The sequence below is a fragment of the Capricornis sumatraensis genome, chromosome 19, assembly GCF_032405125.1.
Source record: "Capricornis sumatraensis isolate serow.1 chromosome 19, serow.2, whole genome shotgun sequence".
In the NCBI taxonomy this organism is placed as follows: domain Eukaryota; kingdom Metazoa; phylum Chordata; class Mammalia; order Artiodactyla; family Bovidae; genus Capricornis; species Capricornis sumatraensis.
Window position 1 is genome coordinate 73,915,303 of NC_091087.1, and position 16,745 is coordinate 73,932,047.

The 16,745-nt window shown below is 52.8% G+C and overlaps 1 protein-coding gene across 1 annotated transcript; it reads left to right on the forward strand.

Annotated features, from left to right (window-relative positions):
* Positions 1–2,392: 2,392 nt before the first annotated feature.
* On the forward strand, positions 2,393–16,163 carry ZNF839 (zinc finger protein 839). Its single transcript, XM_068991159.1, has 8 exons — positions 2,393–2,680; positions 7,984–8,835; positions 9,738–9,944; positions 11,518–11,610; positions 12,266–12,415; positions 14,105–14,245; positions 14,397–14,526; positions 15,299–16,163. Exons 1-8 carry the CDS (start codon positions 2,393–2,395, stop codon positions 15,496–15,498), a joined length of 2,061 nt encoding a protein of 686 aa, XP_068847260.1. The 3' UTR covers positions 15,499–16,163.
* The last annotated feature ends 582 nt before the right edge of the window (positions 16,164–16,745 follow it).

Genomic DNA, 16,745 nt, shown 5'->3' on the forward strand with positions numbered 1-16,745 from the left:
GCAATTGTGCAGTAGCTTGAGCATTCTTTGGCATTGTCTTTCTTTGGGATTATAATGAAAACAGACCTTTCTAGTCCTGTGGCCACTGCTGAGTTTTCCAAATTTGCTAGCATATTGAGTGTAGCACTTTCACAGCATCATTGTTTAGGATTTGAAATAGCTCAGCTGGAGTTCCATCACTTCCACTAGCTTTGCTTGTAGTGATGCTTCCTAAGGCCCACTTGATGTCGCATTCCAGGATGTCTGGTTCTAGGTGAGTGATCACACCGTTGTGGTTATCTGGGTCATGAAGATCTTTTTTGTATAGTTCTTCTGTGTATTCTTGCCACCTCTTCTTAATATCTTCTGCTTCTGTTAGGTCCATACCCTTTCTGTCCTTTATTGTGCCTATCTTTGCATGAAATATTCCCTTGATATCTCTAATTTTCTTGAAGAGATCTCTAGTCTTTCTCACTCTATCGTTCTCCTCTATTTCTTTGCATTGATCACTGAGGAAGACTTGCTTATCTCTCTTTTGTATTCTTTGGAACTCTGCATTCACATTGGTATATCTTTCCTTTTCTCCTTTGCCGTTAGCTTCTCTTCTTTTCTCAGCTATTTGTAAGACCTTCTCAACCATTTTGCCTGTTTGCATTTCTTTTTCTCTGATTCCTAGAATGTCGATGTTCACTCTTGCCATCTCCTGTTTGACCACTTCCAATTTGCCTTGATTCATGGACCTAACATTCCAGGTTCCTATGCAATATTGTTTTAACAGCATTGGACTTTACTTCCATCACCAGTCACATCCACAACTGGGTGTTGTTTTTGCTTTGGCTCCGTCTCTACATTCTTTCTGGAGTTATTTCTCCACTGCTCTCCAGTAGCATATTGGGCACCTACCGACCTGGGAGTTCATCTTTCAGTATCCTATCTTTTTGCTTTTTCGTACTGTTCATGGAGTTCTCAAGGCAAGAGTACTGAAGTGGTTTGCCATTCCCTTCTCCAGTGGACCACGTTTTGTCGAATTCTCCACCATGACCCCTCTGTCTTGGGTGGTCCTATAAGGCATGGCTCATAGTTTCATTCAGTTAGACAAGGCTGTGGTCCATGTGACTGGTTTTGATTAGTTTCTGTGATTGTGGTTTTCATTCTATCTGCCCTCTGAGGGATAAGGATAAGAGGCTTATGGAAGCTTCCTGATGGGAGAGACTGACTGTGGGGGAAACTGGGTCTTGTTCTGATTGGTGAGGCCATGCTCAGTAAATCTTCAATCCAATTTTCTGTTGATGGGCTGGGCTGTGCTCCCTCCCTGTTGTTTGACTGAGACCAAACTATGGCGGAGGTAATGAAGATAATGGTGGTGGTGGTGGTTTAGTTGCTAAGTCACGTCCGACTCTTACAACCCCATGGACTGTAGCCACAAAGCTTCTCTGTCCACGGGATTCTCCAGGCAAGAATACTGGAGTGGGTTGCCATTTCCTTCTCCAGGGGATCTTCCAGAGCCAGGGATTGAACCCGGGTCTCCTGCATTGCAGGCAGATTCTTTACCCACTGAGCTACGAGGGAAGCCATGACGAAGATAACGGCAACCCCCTTCAAAAGGTCTCCTGTGCACACAGCTACACTCAGTGCCCTCGACCCTGCGCCTGCCTCTGCCTGATACTCATGGACACTCAGAGGAAAGTCTGAGTCAGTCTCTGTGGAGTCACTGCTCCTTTCTCCTGGGTACTGGTGTGCAGAACATTTTGTTTGTGCCCTCCAAGAATCTATTTCCCCAGTCCTGTGTAAGTTCTGTAAGCAAAGTCAAATTCCCCTGGGGGTTCTCAGTCCCATTGCCAGATCCCCAGGTTGGGCAATCTGTTGTAGGTCCTAGAACTTTCTTAACAGTGGGAGAATTTATTTGGTATAATTGTTCTGCAGTTTTTGGGTCGTCTGCTCCGCAACTCTATGGTGGGGTTAAGGGCGACCTCCTCTAACAGGGCTTCTGCCGCACCCAAGCCTGCTGCACCCGGAGCCCCTGCCCTTGCAGCAGGCCACTGCTGATCCATGCCTCCGCAGGTCCAGACAGGGTTTTCAGGTGACGCTGAGAGCGTCTGGACAATGTGATGTTAGGCCAGGAGCTCTGGAACCTCAGACTTTTTGCTGGACACCTCTTGCAGGAGGTGACAGGTGAAGGATGAATATGGCCTGACAATGAGGCAATGTGGCCGGGTAGCATTCTGGGCGGGAAGGGGCGGCAGGGCGGGGCCTGAATTGGCCCCGCCCACCGACCCGCTCTGTCTGTCAGGTGCGGTCGCCTTCCGAGATGTCTTGGCCTGCGGGGCACTCGTAGCTGCCTCTTTTCCCTGGTGACGCACATTTGAGCCGCCGGCGCTCGGCGACCCGGGTTCGGGTCTCCGCGTCGGCTGTCATGGCGGACGCGGAGCCGGAAGCTGAGGGTGGCAGTGAGGACGGCTGCAGCGGCGGCCGGGCTCCCTTTTCCCAGCGCGGGAGCGCGGCGCGCGTGGCCCCGCTGGGCCCCGAGCAGCTGCGGCGCGTCCTGGAGCAGGTGACGAAGGCGCAGCCGCCCGCGGAGCCGCCGCCGCCGCCCTGCGTGCTGGACGCGGCGCGACGGCTGCGGGACGCGGCCCAGCAGGCCGCCCTCCAGCGGGGCCCCGGCACCGAGCCCCCGCGCCCGCCGCGCCTGCTGCCGCCGCAGGTGAGGCGCCGGGCGGGGTCGTGGGGCAACTGAGGCCCGGAGCGGGCCGAGAGGCCTCGCGCGGGGAAGGAAGGCTTCTCCGCTTAGGCCTTAGAGCCGCCCTGCCCGAGAGAGCGGCCGTTACAGTTCAGGGCGTCCCCATGCTCGGCTCCCTGGGGACGGCAGGCCCCCCGCCCCTGTCAGCGCCGGCACCGTCGGCTCCTCCACCCCGCCGGGCCCCTGCCCGCGGCTCCTCCGCGCCGCCTGGCTCCTCTCGCGGGCGTTTCGTCCCGTTTTCGTTGAGCGCTCACGGTGACCAGGCGCTGCGGCGGGTGCAGCGTTTGAACCCAGCCCATGAAGAGCGGCCGGACCTGGGGGCTGCTCCCGAGTGAGGGGTCCCCAGGCCTGACACTGCAGCGGAGACCTGAATGGATTAAAAGGAACCAACGTAGAGAGTCTTTCGGTGGAAGGGGCTGCAAGTGGCCCGGCCGAGACTCGGGGGCCGAACGAAGTACATTCTAGTGACTTGATGCAGCACCTGCTCGCAGTGGCGGCGTCTGCGTTTGCAACCCCTGTTACAGACCCGGCAGGTGCCTGACATTGGCTTAATGAATGAAACCCGTGAAAGCACTCCGTGTGCTAGCCAGCGTCCTTTCTCAGTGGCCTGATTTCCGGGTCACACAGCTCTTGGCCGCTAAGGAAGCTGGAACTCGAACATGGGTCTTGCCATCCCAGAGCGTCCAGAGTAGCATCCAAGCCTGAGGTCGTTCATGTCACCTGTAAAGTCACATTCCCTTTCAGCACTGGGCTTGTAAATGTCACCGTGCTTCTCACTCCAAAAGTGCCACAGAGATCCTGCCTCTAGAAGGAATAGGTAGAGAGTAGAATCATCAGTCTTCACTAAGCTTATGTTTTTGTTTCTGAGGGATTTGGCCAGTTAAGATTGGTACCCAGTTGGTCATCAAGACTGGAGAGTTGTCTCACCCAAGTTTGGGGAGACAAGGATGACTGCCCAAACACCAAACTCCTTAGAAGTGTGACCTTGGGTAATTCAACCTCTCTGGACTTTGGCTTCCTTATTTGTAGGATGTTTGTCTCCTACTGTGCTGAGGACATAAACGCCTCCCACTGAAGTCCTGCACAGCAGGTCTGTGGAGTCCGAAGGGTTCTGGTGGCCGAGTCTGTCCATCTCCTCTCTGTATCCGGCACCGTGCTGGACTGCTTGGGTCTCAGCAACCACACAAAAGTGTTTTTATCAGCATTTTATAGATGAGGAAGGAGCTGAGTGCTTACCCTGAGCCTCCCCCAGGCGTGGCTGCACTCCAGGGCCTGTTGAATGTTGCTATAGCTTTTTGGGTTGGATAACTTAGGAAAGAGCCCCCAAATGATGTATTCCCCAAAATGAAACCAAACTTAATTGGAGTTAGATAGCATGATCATGTTCTCTAGCTCTTCTCATTGGGGTGATATAAATACTTAATGCATTCATGATACTGTGGTTTTGCATTCAGTTCTGGTAATACTCTTTGCCCCCTGGCTGTGCCACAAAGGCCATAGAGACGCACGAGATGGAGGTTATGTGACCAAGGAGGTAACTCATCACTCAGATAACTTCTGGCCAAGGTCAGAAAGCTAGAGATTATAAATAAATAGGACAGAGAGCCAAATGCACGGAGAGAAAGGACAAGGTTGTTTCTGGCCAAGGGGGTGAGACGAGGTGGTCTGAGCTAGATCTGGGAGGGTAGGTCCGAGTTGAAAATGCAGAAGAGGAGAGGTGGTGGGGGCGGGGACCCAGGTGTGATTGGAGAACCCAGGCAGGGGAGGGTCTCTGGAGGGTGGTGTGGATTGGAAGGTACAATCTGAACACACTCCCTCAGGTCAGCTCCTACCCCTCCCAGCCTTGTTCCTGCCCCACAGAGAGATTTTCAGTTTCCTCCACACACAGTGCTCCTTGTCATGCATCTGTCCATTCACACATGTTTGTCCTTACACCTAGAATATCTGTTCCAAAATTCTACTCATCCTTCAAGGACCCCTGTGGAGGTCACCTCTTCCAGGAAGCCTGCCAGCCTTGAGCTGCCCCTGCTTCTCTTACTGCACCTGTTGCGCTGTGCTGGTGGTGTTTTCCTATCAGCATTCCGCGATTAACCCAGTCTGCCTTCAGATGTAGCAGTGGAGCTTTTGAAAGTACAGACATTGAGGCAAGGTGCAGACCTGAGTCAGCGGGCCTGCAGGTGGCAGGCCTGGGAGGGGAAACCCCGCTGCCCCACGGGTGAGGCTGGGACCTGACTTGTTTATGAATTGGCCCCCAGCGATACTTAGGAAAAGTTTGTTGAATGAAATAGACATATAACAGGTATCAGGTAGAATACCCACTTGGTAAACTAGTCTGCAGAGCAGATTGAAAAATCAGACCAGCTTTGCCCCTGTGGTAATTCAGAAACAATAGGATCTGCTCTGTTTGTATGTGTGTGTGTGTGTCTCTCTCTTTAATGGCATTATCTGATAATACCTCAAGAGCTTAGAGAAACATTCTAAGTGATTGGTAGTAAAAGGAAACAAATGTGATTCTTAAAACTAGCAAAGTAGAGCTAGTTGTCATTTGATTCATATTGGCTCAGGGCCAGCTCTGCACACCTCAAAAACCAATATATTGAATTGTCTGCTGTTTGTAGTAAGTATATAATGTGCAGACAGATATACTCCAACCTTCAACTTGATTTCAGGTTTTCATTCTGTCCTGTTATATTTTTATTGATCCTTTCCTTGGTAGAGGGTTGAGTCCAAGGAGGAGGGCCTGTTAGTGACCCCAAATTGGTGGTTCTCAATGGGGGCAGTTTTGCCCCACAGAGGGCACTTGGCAATGTCTGGTGATATTTTGGTTTTGGTTTTAATCTGTTTGGCTGCACTGGGACTTAGTTGGGGCACGTGGGGTCTTCATTGTGGAGCACAGGCTCTGGAGTGTGGGGCACCGGCTTAGTTGCCCAGACACACGTGGGATGTTAGTTCCCCACCCAGGGGTGGAACCCACATCCCCTGCACTGGAAGGCAGATTCTTAACCACTGGACCCCCAGGGAAGTCACTGGAAACATTTTTGATTGTGACAGCTTGGGGAGTGCTGCTGGCTTCTGCTGGGTAGATGTGGGGCTGTGCTCAACGCTGCCCAGCTCAGCTGGCATGACAGACTGGTCCAAGATGTCAGCTGTGGCGAGTTGAAAAAGTCGGCTCTGGGTGATGAGGTTTATCTGTCTTTTCTCTCTTTGTTTCTGCTCGGTGGGGGCAGGAACCTAGTTTTGCTGCCCCGCCCACCCCCCTGAGACCATGACTGCTGTCTCCCGAACACCTACACCATTGTATCAGGCACAAGGTCACTGCTCAGTAACTTGGTGCGGACTTCCCTGGCAGTCTGGTGGCTAAGACTCCACACTCCCAATACAGGGGGCCCAGTTTGATCCCTGGTCAGGGGACTAGATCTTGCGTGTCACAACTAAGAGTTTGCACGCTACCCTAAAGATCCCCCGTGCCAGAGTGAAGATCGAAGATACTGAGTGTCGAAACTAAAACCTAGCATAGCCAAATAAATAAATATTCTTTTTCTGAAAGTACTTGTGGAACCTAGTCGGCAGCAGCCCTCGCCTTTGGCGGGTGTTTTCTGTTATGGCTCTGCCTTCAACCTCCTAGACACACATCCTTGTGACAGTTGCCAGTGTTTCTTCTGGGAGCCAAGAAGCAAGATTGCTGGGTCAAAAAGCCCATGCATTTAAAATATTTTTAGGGACTTCCCTGGCCATCCAGTGGTTAGGACTCTGCTCTTTTACTGCCAAGGGCTCAGATTCTATCCCTGGTTGGGGAACTAAGATCCCACAAGCCATGGGGCCAAAAGGATAAAATTTTGTTAGATGTTAAAAAAAAAAAAAAGCTGATGAAGAAATGCAGCCCAACTCCTAGGTGTGTGCCCTGGAGAAATTTACACGTGTGTACACACACATCTGCGGTCTGTGACTGCGCAGAGCAGACCAGAGACCACAGGGCGGGAGGCCACCTGTTGCCTCGTGCTACAGAGCAGTGAGCGCCCGCGGGCTGCAGAGGGCGCTACAGAGCAGTGAGCGCCCGCGGGCTGCAGAGGGCGCTACAGAGCAGTGAGCGCCCGAGGCCTGCAGAGGGCGTTACAGAGCAGTGAGCGACCGTGGGCTGCAGAGGGCGCTACAGAGCAGTGAGCGACCGCGGGCTGCAGAGGGAGCTACAGAGCAATGAGTGCCCGAGGGCTATGCACCTCCCCTTGGATGAATTTCACAAGCAAGATAGGAAAAAACCCCACCAGGATACCAGAGATGATATTCACTTATATAACGTTTGAAAACACATCAAAACAGAACTACTTATTTTTAGGGATACCTACAAGTGTAATACGGGCTTCCCTGGTAGCTCAGCTGGTAAAGAATCCATCTGTAATGCAGGAGACCTGGGTTCGATCCCTGGGTTGGGAAGATGCCCTGGAGGAGGGCATGGCAACCCACTCTAGTATTTTTGCCAGGAGAATCCCCATGGTCAGAGGAGCCTGGTGGGCTGTAGTCCATGGGGTCGCAGAGTTGGACATGAAAGCGATTAGCACAAGTGTGATATAAAGAATGCGTGCAAACGACAAACAGCACATTCGGGGTAGGGTGAAAAACAAGGCGAGCAGAGGTGGGGCAAGAAGACGTCCCAGTGTAGTAACGTCGCGTGTCGTAACGCAGGTGCCAGGGACCTGAGGTGCGTAGTTCTTGATGGCTTTTTTGGTTTCCAGAATTTCACTGAAAACTTAAAAAAATAAGGCCACGTATTGAACTGAGTCCAATTTAGAGTACTAAGAACTCTAAGTACACGTGGTAAAACTATAAAGAAGGATATTTTTTAATGGTTCATGAGATCAACTGAGTGGATTTTTTTAAACAATGATACAGTAGATACTGGGCTAGCTAAAAAGTTGATTCAGTTTTTTCCGTTAAGATTGTACAGAAAAACCTGAACGAACTTTTTGGCCAACCCAGTGCTATCAGAAGGCATTTATGTAGGAATGGTGACTAGTTACATGAACTTTTTATTTTGTGTATATAAGCAAATGCTTCTTATGTATGCAAGTATAAGAAATGTGACGTAAAATAGATGACTATGGACTGGGCAGAAATGTTGATAAACATCAGTATAAACAGAATAGATACAGAGTTTTTTTATATGTAAGATGTGTAAGTTAGAAAAAAATTTCAGCAGTGGGTTTAAGATGGGAACAAAATTGTGGAAATGTTGATAAGCACAGTGCTTCTTTTCTTTTTCTGTGTTTAAGCAATTGGAAGCCATTTGTGTCAAAGTAAGATCTGGAGAGACAAAAGGTCAGGAAAAGCCGATGCCCGCGCTGGCTGCCATCCAGCCCAAGCCGGCCAGGCCAGGCCCGCTGCCCAGCGGGCACTGCAGCGCGGTGGGGCTCAGCTCTCAGCTTCTGGGGGCGCCGCCATGTGTCCTGAGTCACCACCCCCAGCCTCCTGTTCGAGTGTTCATACAGAGGCCGCTGCCTGCCCTCCGGCCAGTCCCTGTGAAGACAGTCTTGGCTGCCGAGCCTCCGAGTGGCCGGAGCACTGCAGCAGTCCGTCTGTCAGCCTCTGACCTGCCAGCAATTACATCTGTTTCATCCAGTTCAGCACATTTATTTATTTCCAGCTCGCAAACAAAACACGCTGAGAAACTAAAGAAGTCTTTAAAAGTGAAAACACGTTCGGGACGGATATCTCGACCGCCCAAGTATAAAGCTAAAGATTATAAATTCATCAAGACAGAGGATTTGGCCGATGGTCACCCATCTGACTCCGATGACTACACCGAACTGAGTGTGGAAGAAGATGAAGAGCAGAGAGGGAGGCAGGCGCTCTTTGACTTGGCAAGCTGCTCCCTGAGGCCCAAAACTTTCAAGTGTCAGACATGTGAAAAGTCATACATAGGAAAGGGGGGGCTGGCCCGGCACTTTAAACTTAACCCAGGCCACGGCCACCTGGAGCCTGAGATGTCACCATCTGAGAAAGCCAATGGGAGCGTGATCACGGGCCCCACAGAGGGCAAGACCTGCAGCCTGGCGCCCCGGGGGCCACCCACGCCCGCTCTGCCAGTTGAGGAAGGGGCTGCGTCAGCGTGGCGGGGCCTGCAGGTAACCTTGCTGTTGGTGGTTGTGTCCTCGTTCCTGCACGTTGTCCTTGAGTTGACGATACGTGCGCATGGCTGGCACAGAGCAGTGTGTCTCCTGTCTCGGCAGCATGGCTCACTGCGTGCCGTGGAATGCAGGCGCAGGTCCTTCAGGGCTGGTCAGGGAAACGAATCGCAGCACTCTTGCTGACACCGACATGACCGTGGCCTTGGGAAAGGTTTGCGTGGGGGCGCTGGTCCACAAGTCTGCTTCCTGGACCGTCTGCAGTAACATGCCCTACTGGCTTCTCTCCCCGCTTTTCCCCTTTCGAAACTCACAGACAAAGCAGACCCAGTCACCATGGATTTGCATGACCATGTCAGCATTTATTCACTGAAACCCAGTGTGTGTGGGGTGAGCATTTGTGTGCCATGTGCACTAGTCCATTATTTAAAAAACAGCGTTGAGGTGTTTCTCTGGCAGTCCAGTGGTTAGGACCCTGAGCTTACACAGCCTGGTTAATTTTCTAAAGTCCCCCTCTCTGTATATTTCCAAAGGATGACTTTTATGGTATTTGAAGTGTATCTAGTAAAAAAAAGTTTACAAGTCGTGGGTGAATTATGAATTAACAAAGCTCAGGTCAATTTTTAATATCCAGTGACCTCAGAAGAGTGTTTCATTTCATTTTGGGCACCACTCCATGATCATGGTTTGTCAGCCCAGATTTGCAGGCTGGTGTTCATCTGGTATCTTTAAGGGAACCTTTGTTTAAGATGCATTGATTATCATTAATGTGTCTTGATTATGCCAGGAAGAATAATTTACAAGTTCCTTGCTTTGATGATATTTTTTCTGCTCTAAGGTTTTCATTACGGTGTATAAAGGATGATTATTTTATTTTGGTTTGGGTGTGCACCCCAATCTAGAATGGTCAGTCTGTGGAAGTTGAAGAAGCGCTGGTTTCTGAAGCAAAAAATGAAAGTTTTTCAGCCGTTTTGGGATCAGAGAGACATCCCGGACATAGAAGAAGCGGCTACTCCACAGAGCCCAGCACAGCTGTCCTGGAGCAGAGCGGCATGGCTCACCCGCCGGTGGGTGCTGGGGCCGCGAGGAGCAGGGCCAGGCTCCAGGAGGTGCGTCACTCTTAGAGCTCCGTTCTTGAAACCCGTGTCTCTGGCATGGTATGTGGCTACTCACTCTAGGTTTCTGAATTTCAGGGTAAAATGCCCAGATCGACTCAAACAGTTCACCTGATGTGTAATGGGATGAACGTTCTATTCAAAGATAACATTGCCCAAAATGATTTCTAGGTGTACCAGCTGCTTGCCTTGATAACCTGTAGAATAATTATAACTTGGGTTTGCGTGGAAGCAGTTTAGAAAAGAACAGAAATGGTGTTTTTGTTTTGTAAAAAGTTTCAAGATATAAAAGCACGTTTTGGGTTTTAAACTCTAGAATCTCCATTCTAGCCCCTTGAAAGTAGGTTTATTGAATTTAGTTGGGTTGGCTTAGAAGAGTGGGACCCCAAGCTTACGTTGTCTTTGGTGAGGATGTATTTATTTGCCTGCATCTTAAAGAAAATAAGTAAAAAAAATAGCAAAGGGAAAGCACAGATAAGTACATGAGACAACCAGCCCCAGAGAGAGTGGCTTTCTGGGCCCTGGGCCTCCAAACTACACATGAGGGGAAAGTGGTTTTCAGAGAGGAAATGGCTTTCTAGAAAGCCTAGGAGGCTGCAGGGTCCAGCGGGAAATTTAAACCTGGGTGAATTAACTTTCCTCCCCATGAGCTTGTTACCAAGTCCTGGCTGAGTGAGTTTTAGGAGTAGGAGGTCAGGAGTCTTCTGATGTGATTTGCTCACTAACATTCGAAACGAGTGAATGGCTTCCATCCTGGGAGCACTTTCTGCTGGGTTCCAGCTGCGCGCAGTTCACTGCATGTCAGTAGCTCCGCTTAGATGAGGAACTGGAACCCCAGAGATGCTCCCTGCTGGGTCAGGTCAGTGAGGCCACTGGAGTGCGTGGCCGGGACCCGTAGCACCGTACTGTCCAAGCGCCGTACTGTCCAAGCGCTGTACTGTCCTGCGGAGAATCAGGGACCCTCCGAGGAGCGCCTCTCTTGATCCCGCACAAGAGAAGCTCCCCAGAGATGGGCACTGGTTTACACACGACTAGGGGTGTCCGGTATCAGGCCCTGTCCAGGGTGTGGGGGGACACCGTGCCCACGCCGCCTCTTTTCCCATCACTCACTCCAGTCCCGTCTGAGGACGGCGCCCTCCTGCACCATCCACGCCCCCCAGCCCCGCCCCTCCCCAGGTCCTCGTCTCCTCCCGCCTGTCGCTGTACCTTGGTGTGGTCTCCTGGTTGCGGGCTGCCTCAGGACTGGCTGTGTTTTGGGCTCGGGCACCAGTTAGTGAGCCCTGGGGAGCAGAAACCCGTTTCCCCACTGCGGCTGTGTCCTCATCCAGGGCCTGGTGCCCACTGCTTGCTCGGTGCTCCCATCGGGGGCAGACTCTGCATGCAGAGTTGATCACAGGACTGGTTATGCGTGAGCACGTGAGCTGTGTAACAGGCACAGCGCTCCCAGTTGAGAGTTGCTTAGTCACTGAGACGTTAGGGAACTTTCTGTCTCCTGTGGGTTTTGTTGCACCAGCTTACTGGCTGCTGGAAAAGTCTTTCAAAGATGTCAAACGCTTTCTTCCGGTAGCTTCTCCACCAGTGTGACCGGGATGATCTAGTGGGGTTGGCGCTGCCTCGGCTGGCTCAGGTCGTGACCGTGTATGAATTTCTTCTGATGAAGGTGGGTCTTCTGAGTGTTGCTAAGCGACTGAGGCGATGATCTGAAGTTATTTAGAAAGGCATCCTTTGTGATATTTTCTTAGATGGAGCCAGGCCTTGGGAATCATCTCCTTTCCCCAGAGAGGGCTGAAGTGAGCCGGCTGGTCCGGCCCGGGCGCCCGGCACAGGCCGTCAGGCAGGCCCGCGTGGACTCGGTGTGCGTGGACTCCCCTCTCCTCTCGCACCCACGGCCCTGCCCGCGCCTCCATGGCAGCCCCGCCCCCGAGGAGCCCGCGCCGAGATGCGGCCTTGCTGCCTGCACCCGGACTTCAGGAGCGCCCCAGGAGTGGGGACCCGGCCCTCCCCCAGCTGCGGGCCCCAGAACCTGCCTGTGTGGCCCTCAGGGCCTGTCCGTGCCGTTCCCCCGGCCACCGTTCTCCGGCGGCCCTCAGGGGCTGGTTTCCTGGGCCGCTTCTCCCGGCCGTCTGCTGCCCCGAGCACAGTGCAGGGCACGCTGCGCTCTCGCTGGGGAGCGAAGGCCGAGTCTGCTGACGGCTGGGGGCTTAGGAGTGTCCTTCCCGCCTTCGGAGTCCTCTCTGTATTTTCCACATCTTTGCCTTGGGTTGAAACATCTTTTTTTTTTTTTTTCCCCCTTTGTCATCTTTATCTTCACTGAGGTTGAAAAAGGTCATCTAGCAAAACCTCTCTTCCCAGCTGTATACAAGGAGTTTGAAGAGCTGCATAAAATGGTTATGAAACTGTGTCAAGACTACCTCCGCAGTTCTGGACCCTGCTCTCAGGAGCCTCTGGAAGTAAACAACAGTAAGGTAACAAGCTCCCGGGGGAAGTCTGGCCCAGAGCCAAGGGAGAGCTGCCTAGTAAAGGAGGAGGGCGTTTACCTCAGTCATGACGCCTTGACGTCTTCACAGTCAGCTTCTGTGTAGCTCTTTCTTCCAAAAGTGATACATGCTTTTTTCAGAAAACTCAGAAATGCAGATAAGCTAAAAAAAAAAAAAGGAAACACCCACCATCCTCCCACTCACCGATGATCACAGTGAATAGGTGGTGTCTTTCCTTCATTATGTAGGTTTTTGCAAAGGGATGAATTACACAGGGGCCAGCAGTTATTGTCTGCGGCTGTGTTCGCAGAGCTCCCATGTCAGTATCCTTGCCTTTAGCTATTTTGAGTCCTTGACAGAAATAGGCTGTGAACTGACGTGGTTTTACTTGTTTTGGATAAAACCTCCTGCCGGGCAGAGCATGCTTCTGCGGGCGGGCGGGCAGGTCATCCAGGGGGACTCCCTGCGCCCAGCTCAGAGACTCAGGTCCTCACCCCACCAGCCGCCTGTGGCTGCGCCAACTCCCCACACCCTCCCGCCTCGGCAGAGGGCAGCCCTGAATCATCAGTCGTCTTTTCTGCCTTTCGCGATGCTGTGCTTTTCAATAGTCTGGTTTGGCCATGCTCTTTTAACAACATGGCTGGGCTTGGAGGGTATTATGCCGAGTGAGAGAAGTCAGAGAGAGGAAGGCGAATGCCACGGCATCTCACGTTCATTTAGAATCTCAGCGAGGACGACAAACCAGTGAATACAGCAAGGAAGTAAGTAAACAGAGCGGGGTCAGGTGTGCTAAAAAAATGCTCCTACGACAGTGAATAACACTTAGGCCGTGTTGACTTAAGGGCTCCTAACGTTTGATTATACCGACAATGGAGCTGGCTGCCTAGAAAGCGTAGTGTTTCAGGGTCATTACTTCTATAGCAAGAAGTATCTTGATCCACACTGAAACATACCATATGGGTTTTTTGGGTTGTCCTCATCCGTTTTATACAAATTCAGTGCTTAACGTAAACTGATCCGCGTCTGTGTCTTCTTCGCGCTGCGTCTTTGTTGCTGTGCAGGGGCTCTTCGCTAGCTGCAGGGAGCGGGGCTGCCCTGGGGCGGTGCTGGGCTTCTCGCTGCGCCGGCTGCTCTTGTGGCGCACGGGCTCCAGGGTGCTCAGGCTTCAGTAGCTGTGGTTCCCGGGCTCTGGAGCACAGGCTAAGTAGTTGTGGTGCTAGGGCTTAGTTGCCCCGAGGCATGTGGGATCTTCCTGCACCAGGGATCAAACCTGTGTCTCCTGCATCAGCAGGCGAATTCTTTACCCCTGAGCCACCAGGGAGGCCCTGTGTTTTATCTCCTTAAGTTACATATTTTTAAAAAATGTAATGGACTTTTCGCTAAGCCTCACATAGATGCCCTGGTTGGCAGTGGTCACTTACCTGTCCATAACCTGCCAGTTGAGCAGGCGTGGAAGCCATCCAGGAGGAATAGTGGGCAAGAAAGTTACCGTGGTGTCAGACTAACACGATGCCGCTGTGATGACAGTTCATCTTCATCCTTCCCATTGTCTTCATGGCACCTTGCTGAACAAAGGGACTCCATAGGTTTACACTCAGCCCTTTGTTCTTAAGTGCAGACATGCTTCTGAATCTTGTGTTTTGAGTGAAGCATCTCTATGGGCCCTTTTCTTCTCAGGTTGCCGAGTCCTTAGGAATCACAGAGGAGTTCCTAAGGAAAAGAGAAGGATGTGCAGATTGCGTTCCCGGCAAGTGCACCAGCCCGGAGGAGGCCCCAGCGGAGCTGGAGGGAGCGGGTCCACAGAAGAGGGCGAATGAGGTGGGCATGGCCCGAGGGGCGCCAGGCCGCCGTCCGGCCAGTGGGGAATTGTTGGGGTGGACCGCTGGGACTCCAGCACTTCTCCAGCAAGAAGAGGTGCTGGTTGGCCTGTTTCTTCCTAGTCTTAGCTGGTTGGGTCTTCTCTCCCTAGATTGCAGAGGATGGGCTGGCCTCAGTGAAAAGGAGCAGGAGAGACGCTGTGCCCCAGGACCCCACGGAGTGTCCTGCTGAAGACGGGGGCCTGCAGAGGCCGGCCCTGTGTGCCCCAGCGGCCGGTGCGGGTAAGACAGCCCTCGCTGTGTGCACCCCGGGGCTCAGAGACCTGCTGCTCGGGGGTGGGGACGGCGCTCCTGTGGCCGCGTTTCAGAGACTGCTCTGGTTTCTCAAGAGTTTTACCCCAACCTCCCAGTGTTTATTCCCTGGAGTCTCGGGTCTTTGGGGTTTTCTTGAGTCCTTTATTGGAATGAAGAGCTGCCTCATGGTGCTAAGTGGGTTGTGCCTGGGAGGGCCCCGAGGAGTTGGGGAGACCTGAGAGCAGGGACTGGTCCCGGGACACGTGAGTCCATGGCTTGGCTTTCGTGAAACTTGGTTCTCAGTGCCAGCCGAGAGTTAACATTGGAAAACAAGACATGTTCTAGCTTTTATTTTGGTGCTAGCCAGAACGGATCCATGAGACACCTGGAATATATTGCAGGCGTAACTTTCCAAAATGTCACAGCTGCCTGATAACCTTCCTTGATCCGTAGGTCTCTAGTATAAAGAGCCCTCCTCTCCTTCAGAACTTGGGACTTAATTCTTCCAGACAGGAGGGCAGGTTTATTCACTGAGAACAATGAGGGCTGTCTGGCACCTGTTTGGAACACAGCTCCCCTCACCTCACAGGTCTGAGTTTCCTCTTAGCTTCATCCATTCCTGGAAGCCGCCAAGTAACAAGGAGAGTTTGTGTTTTTGTTTCAGGGGCAGGAAGGTTTCTCTGGACTAGCTTCGTTTGGATAGTGATGTGTGACAGTACACAACAGTACACAACTGACTCTGTTTTTCTGAACCGTTTAGGTTTTGCCCCTGGAGTGAATGGGGGCGCCTCTCCCCGCCCCGAGGAAAGCCCCGCGATGCCGGCTCCCAAGCAAGAGGGCAGCGTGGCACAGGCAGGCCACCGGCTGGCAGCACTGACCGGTTGGGCAGCTCAGGGTGGGCCTGTAGACCCCACTGCCCTGCGCCAGGGTGCCCTAGGCTGGGGCTCCCCTGTCCCTTAGGGGAACTGGGGACATGGGCCCAGCACCAGCTGGCAGCGCTCCCTGGGGAGAGTATCCAGATGCTGGGGCTGGCCTGGGGAGCCCGGCTCTCTGCAGCACCTGTCTCCAGCCTGGAAACTCAGAGGCAGGAAGTTTCTGCGAGGCATGTGGCTCCCACCCGAGCAGCCCCGAGTCCAGCGCTGGCGAGGCCCCTGCCCCTCTGCCCAGGAAAGCGTGGTCCATGCACACCGTGCCAGCCAACTGTGCGCACAGCACCGAGTCTGAGCGGGGCCTCGGCCCAGCCGGGGCAGATGCCGAGTCCTGGGGGGACCCTGTAGGCCACATGGGGCTGGGACCAGCTGCCCTGAGAGGCACACAGACCAGGGGCTGGAGGCGGCACTGCCGTCGGGGAGGCCGTGCTTTTGAACTCAGCAACGGGTGCCCTGCAGTCTTGTCTCAGGAATAGGAGCAGACGGCAGTTCAGACTCTGACTGGCTTCCCTTGTTCCATCCGGGTTCCGTAGCGTCCGGGGAGGCGGGTACTGTCACAGTGACGGACGCAGAGGGGCCTGCCCTGCAGGGGCCCCCCCGGAACGGCTCCTCTGGAGGCTTGGAGATGAAGCCCTCTCAGCGAGATGGGGTCAGAGCCGCAGCCCTAGATCTGTGTGGATTTTACCCAGAGACGGTCTGTTTCAAGGAACGTGTATTTTTCTAATGTGAATACTGACACAAATGAACATTTTATTTATAAAGAATAACTTCTTTCTACCTCACTGTCTGCCTTTTTCTACATCTTGCTTGTTGTAATGATGGCAGATGCGTTAGCTGGGGATGGATCCCTCTGACGCATCTGCCCCTGGGCGCCTCTGACAGCTGTTGCAGGGGGCGCCGCTGCACTGGTTCTGGGTTGCCTCCCCTGCCCCCAGGCACAGAGGATGACGTCCCCTTTCTCCTCAGCGATGTGCTCCTTTATAGCAGACTTGGTCCACGCGAGAAGCTGCTTCTGGGTTCAGTAAGTCAATGTGCAAGCCTGCCATCTGGGCAGCGTTTTACTGGGAAGTAGGGAAGGACGTTGTGCTGACACTCGGTGGCTAGGGAGAGCGAGGCACAGGACAGGAGCCGCAGCCCCTCCACGTCCCACTTGTAAAGCCACTTAGCAAGCAAGGTCTCTCCGTCTCTTCTTGGAATGTTTTCCTGGGCTCTACCACGGGGAGAAAGAGAGGGCCATTTGTCCACACTCAGATGAGAGCATCAGAAGGGCACAGCTGT